At 42.2% G+C, this 20,753-nt stretch overlaps 1 protein-coding gene across 2 annotated transcripts in view; it reads left to right on the top strand.

Annotated features, from left to right (window-relative positions):
• LOC124795002 (tubulin epsilon chain-like) overlaps window positions 1-20,753 on the top strand; it is a 145,675-nt gene that overhangs the window by 121,070 nt on the left and 3,852 nt on the right. For both annotated transcript variants that reach the window (XM_047258756.1, XM_047258755.1), the window contains exon 9: window positions 12,523-12,697. In XM_047258756.1, the coding sequence (XP_047114712.1) occupies window positions 12,523-12,697 (175 nt within the window). The remainder of the gene's footprint in view (window positions 1-12,522; window positions 12,698-20,753) is intronic.

Here is a 20,753-nt window from a genome sequence, read left to right as displayed (position 1 = left end):
ACTGGCCTGGCATCGACTCTGAAATAGCACACATGGTCATTGCCTGTGGCTCTTGTGGGTCACAGGCCACCACTCCGAAGTCACCTTTGTCACCATGGCCTTCGCCTGAGACGCCCTGGGAGCGCATTCATGCTGACTTCGCGGGACCTTTTTTAGGTACTTATTGGCTCCTCGTAATTGACGCCTACTCTAATTTTCCTTTCATTGTCTGTTGCATGTTGCCTACCACTGCGGCAACCACAAGTGCTCTCACCCGCATTTTTTCTTTGGAAGGCCTTCCCTCTACTCTTGTTACTGATAATGGTCCACAATTTGCCTCTTCCAAATTTGCGGATTTTTGTGCTCGTAACGGCGTTATGCATGTCACGGCCTCTCCGTTCCATCCACAATCAAACGGTGAGGCTGAACGACTGGTCCGCACTTTTAAGGCTCAGATGCGGGAACTCCTGACTTATTCTGCTGCTGATGATGCACTTCTCCAATTACTGGCATCTTAACGTTTCACCCCCATGGGCGACCACAGCCCGACTGATCTCTTACATGGCTGACAGCCTCGCACGCTACTTCATCTTCTGTGGCCTTCCACCTCACAGCCGAGGGTGCCTTCGCTTGGCCGTTTCACCACCGACGACCCTGTCTGGGTACGGGGATATGGCAGGCGGTCAAAATGGAGTCCGGGCTGCATCTAACGCCAGCGTATCCGATGTCTGTATGAAATCCAGACGGACACAGGTGTTGCAGTGCATCATTCGGACCAGCTTCGGCCTCATGTGCTGGCAACACCTGTTCCAAATGCTGCTACACCACCTTCGGCTCTACCTGATGGTTGGGATGGTAGCATCTCTCATTACTGACAATGCAGCCCTCTCACCATCGTCTCGCTGCCAGTACAAGAACGGACGCCACCAGGAGACATGCTTATGCAGGAACCAGATGACCATCATCTGTCGGAGCCAATCTACTCATCTCCTTCTCCTACGGACGCCGACACATCGCCCATGTCTTCTGTTATATCAACTGGACTTGCCGCAACGGGCAGATTGGTGCACGGGGCCCCAGCAGATTCGACTCCTACGTCTCCTGTCATCTCGGCCCGTTATCATCGGGGACACTTCCGTCCGTACGGGAAGCCTCCTCCTCGAGACTTTACGGCCAGTCAGACAACGCCTATGGACGTTAGCAATCTACAGGCCACCTCCATCAAGACCAGTGCAAAAATTTCAAAGAGGGGAAAAGTGTTGTGACTCGCCGATCATTCAAAGTGCCACCGCACAATTACGTGCGTCCTCTACATGCGCCGCTGTCTGCCAGCCATGCAGCAGCCGTGCCGCCTAAGCGGCCAGTCAGCCAGTGGCCGCTAGACTTGGACTGAGTGCTCATTCGAATGTTACCGTGTTCACATGTCTTGCTTTGTCAACTTGCTCAGTGACTTATATGTGTTGTGTCGTTTTGAAATATATGTGTTCAACTTGACATTATAACGTTCCCCCATTCCTGTCAATTGTTCCCTTATGCTCTTCCTGAAACTCTGTACAACCTCTGATTTAGTCAATTTACCCAGGTCCCATCTCCTTAAATTCCCACCTTTTTGCAGTTTCTTCAGTTTTAATCTACAGTTCATAACCAATAGATTGTAGTCAGAGTCCACATCTGCCCCTGGAAATGTGTTACAATTTAAAACCCGGTTCCTGAATCTCTGTCTTACCATTATATAATCTATCTGATACCGTCTAGTATCTCCAGAATTCTTCCATGTATACAACCTTCTTTCATGATTCTTGAACCAAGTGTTAGCTATGATTAAGTTATGCTCTGTGCAAAACTCTGCCATGCAGCTTCCTCTTTCATTTCTTACCCCCAATCCATATTCACCCACTATGTTTCCTTCTCTTCCTTTTCCTACTCTCGAATTCCAGTCACCCACGACTATTAAATTTTCTTTGTGATTCTTGAGTTTCTCCCGGTGTATTTGATAATCAAAATATCCACGGGTATGCTGCCGGTCTATAGTGTCCAACGGGCACAATATTTCGGCGATCATACATGTCGCCATCATCAGGTGAACTGACGGACTGAGCTCCTGTGAACGTGCCGGCAAGGAGATCTGTATGCTATGGCTGCTCAGAGGGAACTGGGTTCGGTCGCGGCGGCAGCCGATTTAAATACCCTCCGCCCGCGGCGCGCTCCCTCCGCCGTACGCGCCTCGCGCCACGGTCGCACGGTGGAAATGATTGCGACGGCGTCTGAGATGACGTCGGTGTGATGGCTCTGTCCACCGTGGTCGTCACAACTATACGTTTGCTCGATTTACTCTTGATTAACCCGATCGCTGGTTCCCAAGCCTTGCTAAGATTATAGACACAGTCACGGTTTATGACATCGTCATTGGTGCGAATTTCGATGGCCTCTCTAACAACGCTGTCCCAGTATCTCGACGTCTGTACCAGAACCCTCGTGCGGTCATACTCCATGGCGTGATTTTCCGACAAACAATGTTCAGCGACCGCCAACTTGCTCGGATACATCAGTCGAGTGTGCCTCTGGTGTTCACGGGATCGATCCTCGACGGTACGCATCGTCTGACCAATATACGACTTGCCACATTGACACGGAATCTGGTACACGCCGGCCTTCCTCAAACCCAGGTCATCTTTGGCGCTCCCCACCAGTGCACGAGTTTTATTTGGAGGACAAAACACAGTTCCGACCCTGTGTTTCTTCAGAATGCGGGCGATTTTCCCCGAGAGTGCACCTGTGTATGGAATAAATGCAGTGCCTACCTCCTTCCTCGTGACTTCATCCATCTCAACAGGTTGTGCTGCAGTGGTTGGGCGGAGAGCACATTGAATCTGCCACTCTGAGTACCCAAGTTTTCGAAATACTGTTCTCAGATGTTCCAATTCCTGGGGTAGACTCTCTGCGTCAGAGATAGTGCGCGCCCTATTTACTGGAGTTTTAAGTACCCCATTCCTCTGTGAAGGGTGGTGGCAGCTGTCTGCGTGCAAATACAGATCGGTGTCGTAGTCTTCCGATACACCCCATGACCTAGGGTGCCGTCAGCCCTTCTCTTGACCAAGACGTCAAGGAAAGGTAATTTACTCTCCGTTTCAGTCTCCATAGTGAATTTGATGTTAGGGTGTATGGAGTTTAGATGTGTAAGGAAGTCAAGGATTTTATCCATACCATGTGGCCAGATGACGAACGTGTCGTTCACGTAACGGAAAAAGCAAGTAGGTTTCCATACGGATGACGACAGGGCTTCCTCCTCCAAGTTCTCCATGTACAAATTCGCTACCACCGGTGAGAGTGGGCTACCCATGGCGACTCCCTCCGTTTGTTCGTAGAGCGCGCCGCGGGCGGAGGGTATTTAAATCGGCCGCTGCCGCGACTGAACTCAGTTCCCTCTGAGCAGCCATAGTGTACGGATCTCCGTGCCGGCACGTTCACAGGAGCTCAGTCCGTCAGTTCACCTGATGATGGCGACATGTATGATCGCCGAAATATTGTGCCCGTTGGACACTATAGACTGGCAGCATACCCGTGGATATTTTGATTATCAAATATGCCGGGAGAAACTCAAGAATCACATCTTACACCTTTACGGGGAGGAGATGTATCGCAGCATGAAGAAATTTGAAAAGTTGCGCCACCGTAGATGTCGTTTGCTAAGTACTCTTGCCTTTCTAAAGAGATGTCGTTCCGAGAATGTTGTTCCAAATTTTGCTAGGGTTATGCATCACATCGATTGTGCAGAAGCTAAGAGAATCAAGAAACGAGCCAGCCTCGCATTGGTACGTGAGAGAGTGCAATTCACCCGCCGGAGCCTTGAGTTTATCTCACTGGAATTACTCAAACTACATTTGCAACTGGCTAGTAAGTTCACTTCTTGTTCCTGGGATTGGATTGATGGTGTCACCTGGGTGTCAGCTGATTCCGCCCATAAGAAGGCTACGGGACGTCAAACAGCTAAGTTCTCATGTCTCCTTGACAAACCATCTCTGCAGGTTCCGTGCAAGACTGTCATCAATTTGAGTGGCATGGTGTTGAGTGATGATGCGGTCTCGGTTTTGCAGAAAGGTCTCAACTTTGCTCCCACCCCCAAGTTCACTCCGGTTGCAGAAATTGTTAGTGCTGTTGAACAGGTTGCAGCTCGACTTCCGCCAGAATCAGCCGAGGAAATACGTCGTGAAGCTTGTCGTGCGTTGACAAAATCCAAGCCGATGAAGTCGAATATCAGCAGTAAAGAGAGGGCGGCCATTCGTGATATGAGGGAGCGCTCTGAAATTGTTGTCTTACCAGCTGACAAAGGCAATGCTACAGCTGTTGTCTCCCATAAGGACTACACTGATAAGATGCAGAGCCTGCTAAATGACGATACCTACCGGAAGATCAGCGTTGACCCTACATAGAAGGTGGAGAACAAGACGAGGGCGCTTCTCAAGGACGCAGATTTACCGGAGGTTGACGCTAAGAAATTGTTACCCCAAGGTCCGGTACCGCCTAGACTATATGGACTCCCGAAGGTTCACAAAGAGGGGGTACCATTACGCCCCATTGTCAGCAACATCAGGGCACCTACATATTTGTTGGCCAAATACCTGACGGGAATATTAAGTCCTTATGTGGGTAAATGCCCTCATCACATCCGTAATTCCGTGGATTTTGTTAAACGCCTTGGTAGCTGCAGGTTGGATGAGTCAGATATCATGGTGAGTTTTGACGTCGTTTCCTTGTTTGCGAGGGTACCCCTGCGGAAGTCACTAGAATTGATTAGTCAGAAGTTTGACGAGAAGCCCACTGAACTTTTTAGGCATGTCTTGACTTCCACGTATTTTCTTTTTAATGGAGAATACTACGAACAAACAGAGGGAGTCGCCATGGGTAGCCCACTCTCACTGGTGGTAGCGAATTTGTACATGGAGAACTTGGAGGAGGAAGCCCTGTCGTCATCCGTATGGAAACCTACTTGCTTTTTCCGTTACGTGGACGACACGTTCGTCATCTGGCCACATGGTATGGATAAACTCCTTGACTTCCTTACACATCTAAACTCCATACACCCCAACATCAAATTCACTATGGAGACTGAAGCGGAGGGTAAATTACCTTTCCTTGACATCTTGGTCAAGAGAAGGGCTGACGGCACCCTAGGTCATGGGGTGTATCGAAAGACTACGCACACTGATCTGTATTTGCACGCAGACAGCTGCCACCACCCTTCACAGAGGAATGGGGTACTTAAAACTCCAGTAAATAGGGCGCGCACTATCTCTGACGCAGAGAGTCTACCCCAGGAATTGGAACATCTGAGAACTGTATTTCGAAAAAATGGGTACTCAAAGTGGCAGATTCAACGTGCTCTCCGCCCAACCACTGCAGCACAACCTGTTGAGATGGATGAAGTCACGAGGAAGGAGGTAGGCACTGCATTTATTCCATACACAGGTGCACTCTCGGGGAAAATCGCCCGCATTCTGAAGAAACACAGGGTCGGAACTGTGTTTTGTCCTCCAAATAAAACTCGTGCACTGGTGGGGAGCGCCAAAGATGACCTGGGTTTGAGGAAGGCCGGCGTGTACCAGATTCCGTGTCAATGTGGCAAGTCGTATATTGGTCAGACGATGCGTACCGTCGAGGATCGATCCCGTGAACACCAGAGGCACACTCGACTGATGTATCCGAGCAAGTTGGCGCTCGCTGAACATTGTTTGTCGGAAAATCACGCCATGGAGTATGACCACACGAGGATTCTGGTACAGACGTCGAGATACTGGGACAGCGTTGTTAGAGAGGCCATCGAAATTCGCACCAATGACGACGTCATAAACCGTGACTGTGGCTATAATCTTAGCAAGGCTTGCGAACCAGCGATCGGGTTAATCAAGAGTAAATTGAGCAAACGTATAGTTGTGACGACCACGGCGGACAGAGCCATCACACCGACGTCATCTCAGACGCCGTCGCAATCATTTCCACCGCGCGACCGTGGCGCGAGGCGCGGACGGCGGAGGGAGCGCGCCCTGGGCGGAGGGTATTTAAATCGGCCGCCGCCGCAACCGAACCCAGTTCCCTCTGAGCAGCCATAGCGTACGGATCTCCATGCCGGCACGTTCACAGGATCTCAGTCCGTCAGTTCACCTGATGATGGCGACATGTATGATCGCCGAAATATTGTTCCCGTTGGACACTATAGACTGGCAGCATACCCGTGGATATTTTGATTATTAAATTTTCGTCTCCCTTCACTACCTGAATAATTTCTTTTGTCTCATCATAAATTTCATCAATTTCTTCTTCATCTGCAGAGCTAGTTGGCATATAAACTTGTACTACTGTAGGAGGCATGGGCTTCGTGTCTATCTTGGCCACAATAATGCAATCAATATGCTGTTTGTAGTAGCTTACCCGCACTCCTATTTTTTATTCATTATTAAACCTGCTCCTGCATTACCCCTATTTGATTTTGTATTTATAACCCTGTATTCACCTGACCAAAAGTCTTGTTCCTCCTGGCACCGAACTTCACTAATTCCCACTATATCTAACTTTAACCTATCCATTTCCCTTTTTAAAATGATAAACTATGTAAAATCTCAACCACTGCAGTGTGGAGTGTTTATAATTTTGTGTGACAAAATAGGTAGTGAAACCAACACAGTGTTACTACATACAGGAGTGAGATGGCTGTCCAGAGGAAAAGCACTATCGAGGCCTTACGAACTTTGTAATGAGTTACTGGTCTTCTTTAATGTGCAAAACAATTCAGTACAAAATTTTATTCAATTTTTATGCACATCTGGCAGACACTTTTACAGAGTGCAGTTAAATTAACTTGTCATAGTAAGAAATGAGTACTACAACTTTTGACGGAAGAGACAAACTTGCATTTATTGAAGTCTTCTCAAACTTCCATCAGGGTCTCTGTGTTCATATTCTGTGACATTTCAGTGAGTATCATTCACATCATCTCCTGGCAGAGTGTCGATGAAACATGGGCATCCCATCTATACAGCTGAGCGGAGTCTGTCTTTCCCTACCGCTTGCCCCGGCACGTGGGCTGGTGGTGAGGGAAGGGGTGCATAGGCACAGACTGTCATTTAGACTTATACTTATGTCTTCAGTCTTGCCTAGACTTGCACAGCATCAGCTGCAGCGTATGGTCTCAGTGTATAGCTGCTAGTGCAGGAGTCCATGCTGAACGTAACTAGTAGCCCTCATTCCTGTTGACGAGTTTGTCATGCACTCTCATCTCAGTTGTTCTTTGATGACACTTTCTCAAAAGCCACTAGCTTGGCACAACGTTCTTGTTTCTCGATTTCAAATGTATGTCCCTCATTGAGGCTGTGTTATGCTACTGCTGATGTGTCTTTATGCCACAGACTTATGCATCTAATGTGTTCGTGGCAGCACTTTGTTGGCCCAGTGTACTTGTGACCACACTCACAAGGGATGCTATACATACCAGATATTTGTGGTTGTAATTTGGCCTTCACCGAATGAAGCAAATATTTCATTTTTTTTGGTGGTCGAAAAATGGCCTTGATGTTGTTTTTTCCCAGGATTCTTGCAATTTTGTGTGAGGGAGACCCATTGTAGAGGGTAAAGGTGAGTTTATCTTCCTTTTTCTCTTCCTGTTTTTTGTGGATTGCAGTGTCATTTGTTTTCTTTAATGTATGTCTGATCTGCACTTCACTGTCTCCATTTTGGTGAAACACATCCCCGAGGTGTTGCAGTTCATTCGAGAGTCTGTCTTTGCCCTGTGAACTGGCATTGTTGAAAGGGTGTACTGCTGTGTTGGATTTTGACAGCTTGATGCATGAAGGTATGGATCTGGGTATGTCTTCTTTCTGGAGACTGCATGTCCCATCCAAAAAAGAAAGACGTCCATTGTGTTCTAGCTCCTTCGGGCACTTTATGTTTTGATGGATGCTTTTCAGGGGCTCTCTATCATGTTCCCACACAACAAAGATGTCATCCACGTATTGGAAGACTTGTTTACGTTTGAGCTGTGCAATTTTTAGTGCCAACTCCTCAAAATGCTCCATATAGAGATTAGCAATCCCAGGTGCAAGTGCCAAGCCCCTGGCTACTCCACCAACTTGCTCATTAATTCCCCACAACATTTGAAGTAAGTTTTGATGAATAGATGTGTAAATAGTTTCACTGTTTGGGGCTGAATAGTATTGTGTGAAAAGAGATGTTACGTCGAAACTCACCAGCAGATCGTCCTTCTGCAGCCAGATCCCCTTCACTGAGATCACAAATTCAGCCATATTCTTCATGTGGTGACTGCAGCGTCCCAGTATAGGTTTCAGGAGTAAGGCTAGATACTTGGCCACTCTATACGTGGGTGCATTAGCAATGTTAACTGTTGGATGCAGTGGGACCACTTCCTTGTGGATCTTAGTCAATCCATACACATGTAAGGCGCTGAAGCCTTTGGGTAGAGTTGCTACAGATCTTGTGTCTCATGAAGCAAAGCTGCTGTTTTTTTTATGTGTTCTTCAACTTCATGTAGGCCGGTTCCTGCAGCAGATTGCTTATTTTCTGGTGGTTGTCATCAGCACACTGTCAAACTGTGGCATTGCATGTCAGCAGGAAGAACTATGGTGTTTTCATCTTCTGTTAGTAGTCTTATTGTTTTTTGTTGTGCCGTCATCACATCTGGTTTTGGAAGTTAAGATTTTTCAATTATTCTACATGTTTCCTGCCTGATTTACTCCACCTTTTCTACTGGCAGACCACAGATGGCCTTCTCAACACCACTAATAATAATATCCTGTTTCAGTATTGTATTTGGAACAGGAGCAAAATTCAGCCCTTTGGATATCGCTGAGGTTATAATGGCACCCAATTCTTTCTTCACCAAGTTGACAATTGTCTTGGTATCATTGACACCCTAAATCTTAACCTGAGCTCCTGGCAGTCTCTCGAATTTTCTGTGTTGTCTGAAATTAGTGCGCTGTGTTTGTACTTCACTGACGGCAAATGAGCTGGAAAAAACAACTACAAATTTGTGTTATATATGGTATCCCTTGTGAATGTGGCCACCAGTAGACTGGGAAAACACAGCACTGCATGTCACAGTACTGCTGGGAACACATTAGCTGCATACGTCTGGGGCATAAAGACAAATCGACAGTGGCAGAACACAGCCTCAATGAAGGACATACATTTGAATTCGAAAAAACAAACATGTTGTGCCGAGCTAGTGGCTTTTGGGGGAGTGTCATCAAAGAATCAGTTGAGGCAATCTTATCAACAGGGATGAGGGCTACCAGTCCAAACGACAGCATGTGGCTGGGTGCATCCCCACCACTGGCCCCCACACCAGGGGAAGGGATGGGGAGACAGCTGCCAGTCAGCATTATAGAAGGGGTGCCTGAGCATAATCAAAACTTCACCAGAAGATGATGAGAATGACACTCATCAAAACATTGTGGAATTTCAATACAGCCACCCAGATGAAAGCCTGAGAAGATTTCATCAGCAGTACACACCGGGAAAGCCTGCATTCACACAAAGGGTGCATTTTTTGATAGAAAATTGAAGTTGGATTTCTTCAGTTCATTTTACATGAAAGTTTGACTGAAAACAATTTTAAAATAGATTGAGAAGCTTCTAAGCTACTTATACAGCTCTTACCTTTCTTGGAAAAATCTTGGCTGCAGTATTTTCTGTAGATTAAGGATAATTCTTGGGCTCAAAATCCATTTTCTGTAACAGCTAAACCAGCAGGTTCAAATTCCAGAGACTATGAAAAACTAACTGCTTAATAAGTTACTCTGATTCAAATCAAAAGCACAAATATCAGCCATTATGTAACTTCTGGCCTAATTTATCAGAAGAATATTTGAATTTGTAAAAACAATCTGCTATTGTTTTACTTCCATTTAACTCTACATATTTATGCAAAGCAAGATTTTCTTATTATGCTGCAATGCTGCAACGAAGACAAAGTTCAGGAACAGGCTTGATGCTGTACCTGATATTAGAATTCAATGTTCTACTAGTATACCTGACATCAACAAATATCAAGGTGATTTGTATGAGTAATTTAAGGACCCATAATCATGGGAACCACCAAAAACTTCATTCCACTTTATTGATAGATGTTAAGGAAAAAACGTAAAATAATGGCTAAATGCATTTGAAATAAATAATTATTTTTTTCTTATTTTTTTAAAATATGACTTCTATAATATTATTTGTGATTATATTTGAAGTAATCACTGACTAAAACAAGTTTTTCTCATTTTTCCAAATTTTTAATTTTATTAACCTTAAAAAAAGGGGGGAGGGGCGTTTCCATCAAAGCACCATAATTCTCAAAGTGTCTTAGGTAGGTCATAGAAAATACCAATCAGTGCTATTTTCTTCTTCTTCTTCTTCTTTTGTTTCACCCTCTTTGGGGTACGTTGGATCAATCATTTTTTTGTGCGGTGTTTTCTTCTTAGGGCCCAGTATTTCTTCATTCTTTCTGATCTTCTTCTCCTCTCTTCTTCTGAGATGAAGGGTTTGGACTTTTGTGTGGATTTGTTTTGGAACCTTATGTTTTCATCTTTAGTAATTAATTTAGCTGTTCGATCAATAAGTGAATTTTCTGAAATCTTTAATTCTACTAGATCTTTCTCAGTTTCTTTAAACCAGTTGGGCTTTGTTTTTCAATTATGGAAGAAGTCAAAGATTTGTTTAGTTAATCTGTTGGAATTCATTCTGAGAAGATGACCATAAAAATTTATTCTCCCTTTCTGCATAGGATCTGAAGGTTTTTCAGTTTTCTTGTAGAGTGTTTCATTTTTGATGTATATAATCTTATTGTCTTGAAATTTTGGCCCAATGATTTTTATTAAAATTTTTCTTTCCTTTAGCTCAAGTTTCTCCATTTGGCCTTTGAAATTCATGTTAAGTGTTTCTGCTGCATACAGTGCTTTGGCTTAATCACTGTCTTGTAATGTGTAATTTTGGACCCCCATGAAAGGGATTTTTTGTTGTATGTATTTTTTGTTAGTTGGAAGGCCAATTCAAGTTTATTTTTTTCTGGATTCCATTGCTTTGCTTTCTCCAGCATTCCAACTAATCCATTCTCGAGATATTTGAATTTTTTTACTATTTCAGTCTTCTGTTCTTGAACTTTCAGGTATTTACATGAGTGCTTGATGTTTGTCAATATCTTAATTTTTTAAAAGGAGATGTGAAGACCTATTTTAGCTGCTTGTTTCTTTAGTTAAAGGATTTGCTCCCATGCTTCTTGCATTGTTTCAGCAAACAGGGCCATATCATCTGCAAAAGCAATGCAATTTACTTTAAGGTTCTTCTTTTTGGAACCCAGTCTTATACCACTCTTAATATTTGTGTTCCATTCTCTGACTGCTTTCTCAAGCACACAATTTAACAGCAACGGTCAGAGCCCATCCCCCTGTCGCACTCCCGTTGTCATTTCAAAAGCCTAGGGGATGGCTGTGGCTAAGCCATGTCTGCGCTATATCCTTTCTTCCAGGAGTGCTAGTTCTGCTAGGTTCGCAGAAGAGCTTCTGTGAAGTGCGGAAGGTAGGAGACAAGATACTGGCAGAATTGGAGCTGTGACGACGGGTCGTGACTTGTGCTTGAGTAGCTCAGTTGGTAGAGCACTTGCCCGCGAAAGGCAAAGGTTCCAAGTTCGAGTCTCGGTTCGGCACACAGTTTTAATCTGTGAGGAAGTTTCGTATCAGTGCACACTCCGCTGCAGAGTGAAAATCTCGTTCTGGATTTAAGTATTTATTGACATCTCTTCGATCACCTTTCTTGTATATGGGGTTTAACAATGGACTATTTGAATCTCTCTGAAAAAATGTGTCAAGTAAGTGAGCCTTATTTATTGCAGATAATACAGGGCTTATTTTATGGGAATGAATCTCTAGCACTCTGTTGGAAACACCATCAAATCCATATGAGCTTATATTTCTGAGGGAGTATTCATTTTCTTAATTTAGAGGGAGAAGTTGGTCTTATAATCATATGATTGAATTTTATGAGAGTTGCTTTTTTAATATACTGTTGTGGTTATCTTGAACGGTTTGTCCTTGAATTTTCTACTATATTTAAAAAATGATTGTGAAACGCATTTGCTACGTGTGTCGCATCATTTACAACCCTTACATTGTGGTGATATTATCCTGTTCTTTGGCTGGTTGTCCTGTCTCTCGTTTCAGTACATTTAATGTAGCCTTAAGTCAGCCGCCGGAATCATTGATTTCGAACAAAACATGCATGTTCCTTGATTTTTAAGAATTTTTCTTAGTAATTTTGAGTAGTTTTTGTAGTGTGCATCTACTGCAGGATCTTTACTTGTTCTTGAAAGCAGATATAATTCGCTTTTCCCTTCACAAGGAAGCTTAGGACTAGAGTTGTTAATGCCGTGATACCAGTTTGTGCAATTGCTTTCCAGGAGAAATTATTGACATTATGTGCTTTTAGTAAATAATTATTTGAGGGAAATGCTCAATAATGTTCTAACATCATGTTCTTTATAAATGTTCACAGGTATCAGAAGAAGATTAAAGTTGCCCCATGGAGTGAGGATGCAATTAAAACTGGTCTTTGTTCTGTCCCTCCAGCTTATTGCCCTTCATCAGTTTTGGGACTTTATAACACATCATCAATGACTGATCTTTTTGAGAACGTATTAACACAGTTTAAAAAACTCTATAGCCGAAAGGTAACTCTATCCTTATTTAGTTTCATAACAGAACTGTTGTAAAGTTATGCAGTGTAGGCTGTGGGTAAGAAATTTCTTGATTGTGTTTTAGATATTAAATATTTTGTCCCAAAAGGCTAGGTGAAACATACAGACAGTAGAATTAAAAAACTAGTGAGTTGTGGCTTACATAGTTCAGTTTAAATGGTCTTAAAATATGTGGGTGGAAATGGGGAACTTGTTTTCTAAGTAATGACTAGTTGGTTATTTACAAGAAAGACATATTTGATTTGGAATATAAAGCAATGCAGTAACATTTTTATGTAACTTGACAGTGGTTTACATAATGTATTGTAGTAATATGGGTCAAGATTTTATCTATATATTTTTTGTAAATGAAAATTCAGGCAGTTCATCTGTTGCCTTTATGACTTATTTACATGAGAACTGCTAATTCATGTGTGGGGGAAAAATGTATGCTGTATTTTATGGAGTATAAGACACACTTTTTTCTTCAAAAAATTGCCTCCAAGATTGAGGTGCGACTTACACTCAAAATTAATACAAACATGCCGAATGTTTGATTTAAAATTCCGGCCAGTCTTAAAAATTGTCATATATTTGATGCCGTGGGAAACCTCTCGCTCTCTGACAACATCAGATTCAGCTGACAGCTGTAGTTCCCTGATGTGATGAACATTAGTAGTGGGGATTCACAAGCTTGCTAACAATGCCTCCCTCCTGCTCTGCCATCATAAACCCAGAACACTGTCTGGGCCATGATGTGTCATTGCAGTCTGCAGTGCCAGTGAATTTGAATTGAAAATGATTTATGTTGTCAGTAACGGTACAATATTTCTGTTAGTAGCTAGTTTTGTAATGAAAAAAGAAAAGTATTCATATCATGTGGACTGCAAATGGAAAGTAATAGCATATGCAAAAGAACATGGAGCAGCATTTCAGTCCTGCGCCAACAGAACAAAACCATTCGCATTTGGCGTACTAATAAAGAAGATATAGGTAAAAAGAGGAAGACTAAATGTGTAAATAGAGGACTGAATGCAAAATGGCTAAAACTAGAATATGAGTTATTGAAATGGATTCAAGGACACTGTCAAAATGATTCAAATACCTGCTCATAAGCTAGTGCTACAGTGGAACTTAAAAGATTTTAAGGATGGATTTGGTTTTGAGCTTCAGCTTAGCTCACATCCAGTCCCTATCTGTACCAAACAATGTCACAAAAGACAGTGTAAATCTAAACTATACAGTTAATATGCACGAGCTTATGCCTTGTAAATATACAAATGCATGCAAAATTAAAGATCAGACAATAGAAGCACTCACACAAAGCTAAACAAATGACTTTCTTCCACTTAGAAGCTTGTCATATAATGAACAAACAAATGTTCCACACTGCTGATGATGTTTGAACTGATGATGGGGCCTTACAGGAACTACAACAGCTGTTCAAAACCAATGATGTCTGTGCTACAGATGGCATAAATCCATGTCCGCTACTGGTGTATCTGTATCCATTTTCACCAGAAAACTTTGAAGGTAGGAGTAAGCGAAGTATTGTCATGTGCAGGTGTGTAATTTTTATACAAATTCCAGTACACAAACCTGCAATCTCAGTGTGTCCATTTTTCAGCCACAATTATAAGGTGATTTCTTTATAGACTAGGATATATAACACTACCTGTAAGGCCATAGGATATTAAATCTCCACTGCCTGCCAAGGACTACCTTTTGTAGGCCTAAAGGTAATCACAATTTTGACATGCCATCACATAAGCCTTGCAACATGTGTTCCACACTAGGAAAGTGAAACTCATTGCACTGTGTCACTTTCATGAATCATCTAAAGAACAGTTTACATTCCCCAAGCATTTTCTGTCTGCTTCATCTTGTTTAATGTTATCTGCAGGTGTGTGAACTTACTACAAGGGCTGTTCGAAAAGGATCCGACCTTATTTTTTATTGTTGAAACCAACAATGGAATCCAGTCACATGCTCTCTGTCTGTAGACATGCATATTGTGTATGCCTGACTTTTTCATGGCTGCAGGGACAACCAGTCTCTGGTTAGCTTTGGACAAGTCAACACGTATAAGTGGTAGTAGTCTGATTTTGTGTTGTGGACAAAATGACGGAAAAAGTGGAGCAATGTTACTGCATGAAATTTTGTTTTAAGCTTGGTGATTCTCAAGTTGGAACAATCCACAAGGTTCAACAAGTGTTTGGGATGAAATAATGGGTACCAGACAGATAAAGGAGTGGTATAACCATATCATAGGTGGCTGCTCATCAAATGAAGAGTGAAGCACTTTCAGGTCGGCCCTCAGAATCCACAAATGAGGTTGTTACAGATCATGTAAGAATCATGGTATGCAGGATAGATGAATTATGATCAGAGAAGTTGCAGATGACATTATAATCAGTACTGGATCCATTGATTCCATTTTAATGGGACATTTGGACCTCAGAAGGATCTTAGCAGATTTTATGCTAAAGCTGCAACCAACTGAGCAAAATCAACTTCATTCAGCAATCACACAGGGCGTGCTGGATATGGTGAACAGTAACCCCAACTTTCTTAACCCAGTTATCACTGATAAGTCATGTGTTTATGGTTATGCCCCAGAAACAAAGTTCCAGTCATCGCAGTAGAAGTATCCAGCATCCTGAAGACCAAAACAGCAAGGCACATCTGCAACAAAGTGAATGTGGAGTTGTCCATGACAAGTCAGTCCCAAAAGATACTAATGTCAATGAGAAGAACTGCCAATACATTCTGCATCGCCTTCATGAAGCAGTGGCGAAGACAGCTGAACTTGTGGGCTGTTGGTACCTTCATCACGATAATGCACTTGCTCATTGTTCTCAGTTACTTCAGAGTTTTTTGGCCAAACACAACATGACTGTGGTCTGTCAGCCTCCCTATTACCTTGACCTAGCACCAAGTGACTTCTAGCTTTTCCCCAGACTGGAAAAACTCTGAAAAGGATCAAAGTTCAGATCAAGGAAATGTTATGACTTCAGAACAGGGAAGGCACTATGCAGAATTCAACAAAGCAGCTGTGCATCACATCAAAAAAGACTTTCTGGCATTGCTTTCACCAGTGTTGGGAAAGATGTGTAGAAATTGGAGAAGACTACTTTGAAAGTGACTGGTGTCAAACAATTGAATCTGAATAAACACTGATTTTATAAATAAAAGTCGGATACTTTTTGACTAGCCCTTATTTTAACTTTAACATGTTTACAAACCTTAAAAGTTGTACTAATTGTAAAATTTCTCCTATGTTTGATTTTTCTAGTGTGAAAAATCATAATGATTCCAAAAACAACCATCATTTACACGTAGTTATGTGCCGCTGTTTGGCATAGTTCCACACTGGTTTTCTTTTGGTGTTGAGTAATAAACCAATGGAAAGATAATATTTTCTCTTCATAATCCTGTGGCATTTTCTGAGATATTTTGGTTTTGGTTTGCGTACTCAGTCCATAAACTCACAGCTCCAGGCAGTGCTGGCTTCGGTCACACAATTTTGAGGCTGTTACCAATATCCTACACCATAGTGCCGGTTGGGGGTATCCAAGGGGTGTCCAGCATGTCCTATGCATCCCCAGAAAGGCCTCTACCCAAGCCATTATTGGCTGCATTGAGGTTGAACCCTGTTCCCTGGTCAAGTGAGAGGTTCTTTCAACGTTTGTGGACAAGGTAAGACTTTCCAGGAGACAAACTGAAATGCATCCCATGTTTGTTCAACAAACAGGTTTTAGGAGCTGTATGTGGCTGATAATGATCCTGAGCCAGCTTCAATTGTTTGTCATGTTCCAAAAATTGTCTCTCAGCTTGCAAGGTCTGGGCATTCACAAACGGTGGGATTATTGGTGGTTGGGAGCTCCACTGTTAGGTGTGTAATCAATCCCCTTAGGATATGACTGCCAAGGTGGGGAAGAAATCCAGTGTTTACTCTTAGAGTACATACCAGAGGGAGGCAACCCAAATTTGGAACAGGGCAGTGCAGATTACATGACAAGCAATGAGTGCAGCCAATTGCAAGTGGTGGCTTATCTCAGTACTAACATAGTATGCCCCTTTGAATCAGAAGAGATTTGCTCTGATTTCTGTTTACTGTCTGAAGTAGTAAACACATCCAATCTTGTTTGCAAGATGAAGACAGATTTCACCATCTGCAGCATCACTGACGGGACTGACCGTGTACCTTTGGTGCGTGGCTGAGTAAGGGGTCTGAATCAAAGGTTCAGAGGGTTCTTACACACAGAATGTGGCTGCTGTGGTAGCAAGAGCTGTGTGCTGTGGACTAGGCACATATTATTTTATTTTATAAAGGTTAAAGGGTTTTGGAAAAGTTCTAACAGTGATACAGACTCAAAAAGAGCAGGTCAAACATGAGACAAGGGTAGACATAGAAAACGTAGGTATTATAGTTACAAATTATCATAGTTGTGTAGGGAAAGGACCAGAGCTCAAGTGCTCATAGAATGCACTGAAACAGATATAGTTATGTGTATTGAAAGCTAGCTAAAGCCAGAGACAGGCTCAGCCAATGTTTTTACCTAATCCATTGGTTCATAGGCTACACATTGGATAATGTTGTGGAAGCTGAACAATATTTGAACAAGACAGCTGCTCATCATCTTCAGATGCTTACTGACATTTTGTTACAGTGGCTTGCCAATAAATATGCTGACTCGCCAGAAAAGCACAGACATAATAGACGAATCATAGAGCACGGCGAGATCCAGTGCCCGCTGTCTGAGAAACAGGCTAGCATCTTCATATGCGTGACATTAGAAAAGTGCAGGCACAAATTGCTGCCCTGCGCATGCAGCCAGAGTGTTTGTTCCCAGTTTAAGTGTGCGGATTCCGATTTCCTGTCTTTGTTGACTGGTATTTGCTCCTTTGTGGCTGTCGATGCCTTAGTAACACATGCTTATTCCCATGCCTTGCTGATCTTAAGTCCCATGTATCTATTAATCAGGCTGTTGCTTGTATGTATTTCAACTATTTCTTTAATGACAGAGTTGAAGTAGGTGGTAGGAAATGAAAGGATCTTTGTCCCTCCTTAGTTCCTGCTATGTCTCGTGCAAGACAGTGTTAAGCAAACTTTTCTGGCTGACCGAATCTGGCGCCTTTATCTGTAACAGTGTGACATGTATTGCCATTGTATGATTTGCCTCATTGGCACGAGATTTTATATATCCCTGGTCTCCATAGACCTAGGTTTTCTTTAACAGAACCCAGTATCTTATAAACTCACACTGGAGGGTGGAGGACACATTTTATTTCATGTTTCTTGAACAGCCTGCCAGTCTCAAAAGACACATGAGCAACATAGGGTAGAAAAACCATCCTCGTGGAGTTCTTTATTTCTTCTGGCTTTTCTTGAGGTTTATTGCATACAGGCTGACATACAATATGAACCTGTTTGTCTGAGTACCCGTTTTGTACAAAGGCAAAACAAAGATGGCTAAGCTCTGCTGATAACTGCCCTGCATCTGAGATAGTTATAGCCCTATAAATGAGAGTCCACAATATGTCACTGCATTTGGATGGGTGATGGCAGCTCATAGCTCATATATATAGGTCAGTGTGAGTTGGTTTACAAAACACACTGTGACTCAAGGAACAGTCTTATTCTCTGCAGATGAAGACATCTAAGAATGGGAGGTCTCCATTTTTCTTCACTTTCATGATGAAGCAAATGCTTGGGTGGAGGGAACTAATACATTAAAGAAATGCTGAAGTGTTGTTGCCCCATGTGGCCATACTACAAAGGTGTCGCCCACACATCTCCAGAAACATTTAGGTGTCAGTACTGCTGACTGAAGTGCTTTTTACTCAAAGCCTTCATAAAAAGGTTAGCAACTGTGGAAGACAAGGGGCTGCCCATAGCAACTCTGCCAGTTTACTCAAAATATTGTTCATTAAATAAAAAGTAAGTTGAGGTGAGCACAAGTTTGAATAGATGTAAGATGTTCTCCTCCAACTTTGCTCCAATAAGTTGTAATCCACCAGAGGTACTTGTGTGAAAAAAGAGACCACATCAAAACTCACTAATGTGTCAGCTGGTTTGAGATGCAAAATCTTCAGTTACTACATAAAATCTTCTGAGTTCTTGAATGTGATGTTCACATTTTCCTCAGTAAAGAAGTCAGATATTTTGCCAGGTAATGTGTTGGGGCTTCTACATTGCTCACAATAGGGCCAAGCGGAACTCATTCTGTACTTATCTTAGAGAGCCCATAAAGACATGGTGGAACTTGCACTTGTACTCCTAAGCTCTTTTTAAGATATTCAGGAAACTGGTTGGACCTGAGGAGGGCAGATGCCTTCCATTATACTGCATCAGTTTGATCCTCTGGAGACAACAGAGTCCTCCAGTAAACCCGTCATCTTGCCGAATTAAGGTTTTGAAGTCAGAAGAAAAGTACCATTTCCCTTGTCAGCAGGTAAAATTACTACTTCTGTGTCTTCACTTGAGGATCAGAGCACTTGTAAGGAAATCAAGAAATATGTATGTTAGAGAAGTAATTAACAATTCCGACAATAAAATCAAATCAATATGGAATGTTGTTAGAAGGGAGACAGGAAAAGTAACCACTGGGGTACGTAGTATTACTATTAAAGAGAATGAGACAATCCTAACCAACAGTACACAAGTAGCTAATGTATTTAACAACCATTTCTTAAGAGTCTGTTTTGGAAAAATTTAGACAGATTACATTTCACCTAACAACCTCTTGTGAAATAAGTAAAATTATTAAATCTTTGAAAAATAAATGCTCTGTTGGAGTAGATGACATCTCTAATAAGATATTAAAATGATGTGGAGCAATTACAGCTGATCTTCTGGGTCACGTATGTAATGCCTCACTAACTGGAGGTATTTTCCCAGACAGGTTAAAATATGCCATTGTCAGGCCTCTCTTCCAAAAGGGAGACACCACAGATGTCAATAATTATCAGCCAGTATCCTTGCTTACAGAATTTTCAAAAATCTTCGAGAAAGTAATGTACTCAAGAGTGGTTAGCCATCTAAACAATACTGGGATACTTCCAAAATCACAGTTCAGATTTCAAAAATGCTGTTCCACTGATAAAGCAATATACAATTTCACTGTCCACATAATAGAGTCTTTAAATAGTAAATGTCACCAATAGGAATTTTCTGTGACTTGTCCAAAGCATTTTACTGTGTGAACCATGAAATTATGTTACAGAAATTCCAATTCTATGGTATAAATGGAATAGCATATGAGTGGTTTAAGTCATACCTACAGAACAGGAAGCAAAAAGTTTCCTTCTGTGGGTCAAGTGATAAATAAGTTTCCCACTTCATCTGACTGGGGTGAAATTACATTAGGTGTTCCGCAGGGTTCAATCATGGGTCCCCTTCTGTTCTTGATATATGTGATAGATCTCCCTTCCTACCTTAGACAGGAAGCTGAACTGACAATGTTTGCTGATGATACAAGCTTCATTATTAATCCAGTAAAAGAAACTCCAATTGAAAATGATGCAAGTAAGGTCTTTGAAAAAGTCATTAATTGGTTTTCTGCAAATGGGCTTTCTCTAAACTTTGAAAAAACACAGTACATCCAATTTTCTGCTGCAAAAAGTTATTTGCCAATTTTGAGGAGTTAGAAATTAGTAAGCTAACATACTTTGCATACTTTCACTCTCTGATGTCATACGGAATAATATATTGGGGTAACTCAACATTTAGACAAAAAGTATTCACTGCTCAAAAGAAAGTGGTTAGAATAACGTGTGGGGTTCATAGTCACACATCTGGTAGGCATCTTTTTAAAAGATTGGGAAGTCTTACAACAGCCTCACAGTACATTTACTCACTAATGAAATTTTTTCTCAGCAACATGGACCAATTTAAAAACAACAGTGACATTCATGATTGTAATACCAGAGAAAGGAAAGACTTACACTATCCTTTACTGAACCTATCTTTGGCTTAGAAAGGAGTAAAATATGCTGCTATAAAATTTTTCGACAAATTACCAGAGGAAATAAAATGTCTGACAGA

Source organism: Schistocerca piceifrons, chromosome 4 (assembly GCF_021461385.2).
Source record: "Schistocerca piceifrons isolate TAMUIC-IGC-003096 chromosome 4, iqSchPice1.1, whole genome shotgun sequence".
Lineage (NCBI taxonomy): Eukaryota > Metazoa > Arthropoda > Insecta > Orthoptera > Acrididae > Schistocerca > Schistocerca piceifrons.
The sequence above is the reverse complement of the archived record's forward strand: the minus strand, read 5'-3'. Positions and strand labels throughout refer to the sequence as shown.